The sequence below is a fragment of the Amphimedon queenslandica genome, unplaced genomic scaffold (genome assembly GCF_000090795.2).
Source record: "Amphimedon queenslandica unplaced genomic scaffold, v1.1 AMPQUscaffold_13243, whole genome shotgun sequence".
Lineage (NCBI taxonomy): Eukaryota > Metazoa > Porifera > Demospongiae > Haplosclerida > Niphatidae > Amphimedon > Amphimedon queenslandica.
The window spans coordinates 41,741-44,387 of record NW_003546521.1 but is presented as its reverse complement, the minus strand read 5'-3'; the positions used below and the strand labels follow the sequence as shown (position 1 = coordinate 44,387).

General features: G+C 38.5%; 1 protein-coding gene across 1 annotated transcript; it reads left to right on the top strand.

Moving 5' to 3' along the window:
* Nucleotides 1-142: 142 nt before the first annotated feature.
* Nucleotides 143-610, top strand: LOC105313694 (uncharacterized). Its single transcript, XM_011407333.1, has one exon. It carries the CDS (start codon nt 143-145, stop codon nt 608-610), a length of 468 nt encoding a protein of 155 aa, XP_011405635.1.
* Nucleotides 611-2,647: the final 2,037 nt, after the last annotated feature.

Sequence of the window (2,647 nt, the reverse complement as noted above, 5' to 3'; positions counted from 1 at the left end):
GCCTCGCTGAGAGAGCAGTCCAAACATTTAAGCAGGCAATGGTGAAGCTAAGTGGATCAATCAAAAAGAGATTGAGCCAATTTCTGTTTCAATATCGCATCACCCCAAGTCAACAACAGGAGTATCCCCGGCTCAACTCTTGATGGGGAGGAGGTTGAGAAGCCATCTTGATCTACTCCACCCAGATACAGCTGATAGGGTAATGAAGAAACAAGAGAAGAGTGTCACTAACACTAAAAGACCTCTCAGACAGTTTAAATTAGGTGAGAAAGTTTTAGTTAGAAATTATAATGGTCCAAAATGGATTACGGGAAAGATTGTACGAATCACAGGTCCTATCTCATATCAAGTAGAAACTGAAAATGGCTTGATGCGTCGTCATGTTGATCAGTTGAGAAGACAATACTTTGAAGAAAACACTGACTCTAATGATAATGATATAGTATCAGATGATGATGATGACTGGATAGGACATGATCAGTTCTCACATAACCCTCCTGCTCCTGAGGCCTCAGCTCCACCTGCCCAAGCAGATCGTCCGGTTCCCACTCGTTATTCGTCAAGGTCCCGACCTCCTATCGATCGATATTCTCCCTCACGATACACTTAAAGGGGGAGAAATGTGGTATCTTTATATAGATAAAATTTGGTATCACTATACATGTACTTGCATACACTACACTAACTACCAATTTATCAATCTATTATTACATTACATGCATACTTATTATTATTCATGACTATTATGGTTATTAACAATTATTATGTATGTGCGTAGGTATTACAATATTAAGTATTGTTTTTGTAATGCACACACGTTTTTTTCGTTTGTTCTTTCATCATTCTATTCTTGCTTTCATTACGTTCGTTCATACATTCAGTTTTTGTTCTAAAGAGATATAACACATGTACTATAAATAGTAACACACATACAATGTAGATGTATTTGTAGATGTCATGTAATTTTGTATTAAATTTGATTATTTGTAAAAATAATTTCTGAACACAATCAACAGCAAATTTTATTATTACAAAGTATTGGATATCTACCTGTCTGGAGGGTGTTATGGGCATATAATACCCGCGAGAAAAGTGGTCGAGGGCGTAGCCCGAGACCACTTTTTTCAAGGGCCATACACCCTCCAGACAGGTAGATATCTAATTTACACTATAGCCACAATGAGTCTAGCACATGCCCTACACTTATCTATGGCTTCATTGGTTTACTTGTCAAACCACTTTGTCAAAATAAGTAACAGTGCTATAAAACGGCAACATGTTGCTTGCAACAATTGTGGTTACTTTGATCTTTTGAGCAACTGTTGCAAAAATAGAACCGGCTGAGTTCTATTTTTAGCAACATGTTGATTACAAAATCAAGGTAACCACAAATGTTGCAAGCAACATGTTGCCTGGTGTATGGAGGGCTTTATGGGTATATAACACCCATGGCACATCAAAAGTTGCTATGGCAAAAGCACACGCCCATAGTATGATAACATAAATACTATTCCATTTAAGTACATGTGTTTTTCTCTCTATTTTTGATATTCATAATGTGTGGGTGGGTATCAATGAATCTAATTAACTGATCTCAAGATGTCATTAGAGGACAAGTGTTGGACTGCGTTTGTGAAAGGAGATCATGAAGAAGCTGCCCGCTTACTACCATTAGTGAAGGAACCAAATAAAATTAAAAGAAAATATGATATGTGGATTGATACTAGTTTGGTTCATTTGTCTTCAAGGCATGGCTGGTTAGATGTTACAAAAGATCTCATCACTAAATATCACTGTGACCCACAGGAAAGAGGTGGACTGGATTGGACTTGTCTTCATTGGGCTGCACGAGGTAACCAAGTTGATGTGATGAGATATCTCATTGACGAGTGTCACTGTGATCCAATGACTGTTGACTGGAAGGGGCGGATACCTCTTCACTGGGCTGCTCGTTGGGACTATTCTGCAGTTGCTGAATATTTACTATTAACTGGTAAATGTGATCCATTGGCTAAAGACTATAAGGGGAGAACACCATTTAAACTAGCTAAGGAGGAGGGTAACACTGATACTCTTTCTGTCTTGAAGAAGTTTGGTGGTATAAAATCATCTCATCCAATTGATTCTTATGTTAACGTCCTCCTTGTGGGTAATCCTGGAGCTGGTAAAGGTACCCTTAGTCATGTCATCAATGACACAGCTAGTTTTACTTTTCTTGGTTCCTTTAGAAATGTTGGAGGGGTAGTGCCCTGTACTGCTGGTATCATTCCTTATAAACTACAACACAGGACACTGGGTAACATCATTCTTCATGATTTTGCTGGTCATTCAGAATACTACTCCAGTCACAGTGCTGTCATAGAGAATCTCTTACAAGGTTCTGGTGGTGTGTTCCTGATAGTAGTCAATATATTGGAAAAGAAAGCAGTCAAACAGCTTCATCAGTGGCTAACAGTTGTCAGAAATGAAGCACACAAAGCTCTTAATCAATGCCATGTTATTGTAATAGTCAGTCATGTGGATGAGATGAGTAATCCTGTTGAAAAGACAAAGAGAAAGGAAGAAATACAGGAGATTATTGAAAAGGGAAGGTATGATCGTGTCTTCTTAGATTGTCGTAAGCTTGGTGGGAGTGGTGTGGATCCTC

Coding starts and splice junctions, on each gene's coding strand:
- LOC105313694 (XM_011407333.1), top strand. CDS start 143: ATGGGGAGGAGGTTGAGAAGCCATCTTGATCTACTCCACCCAGATACA.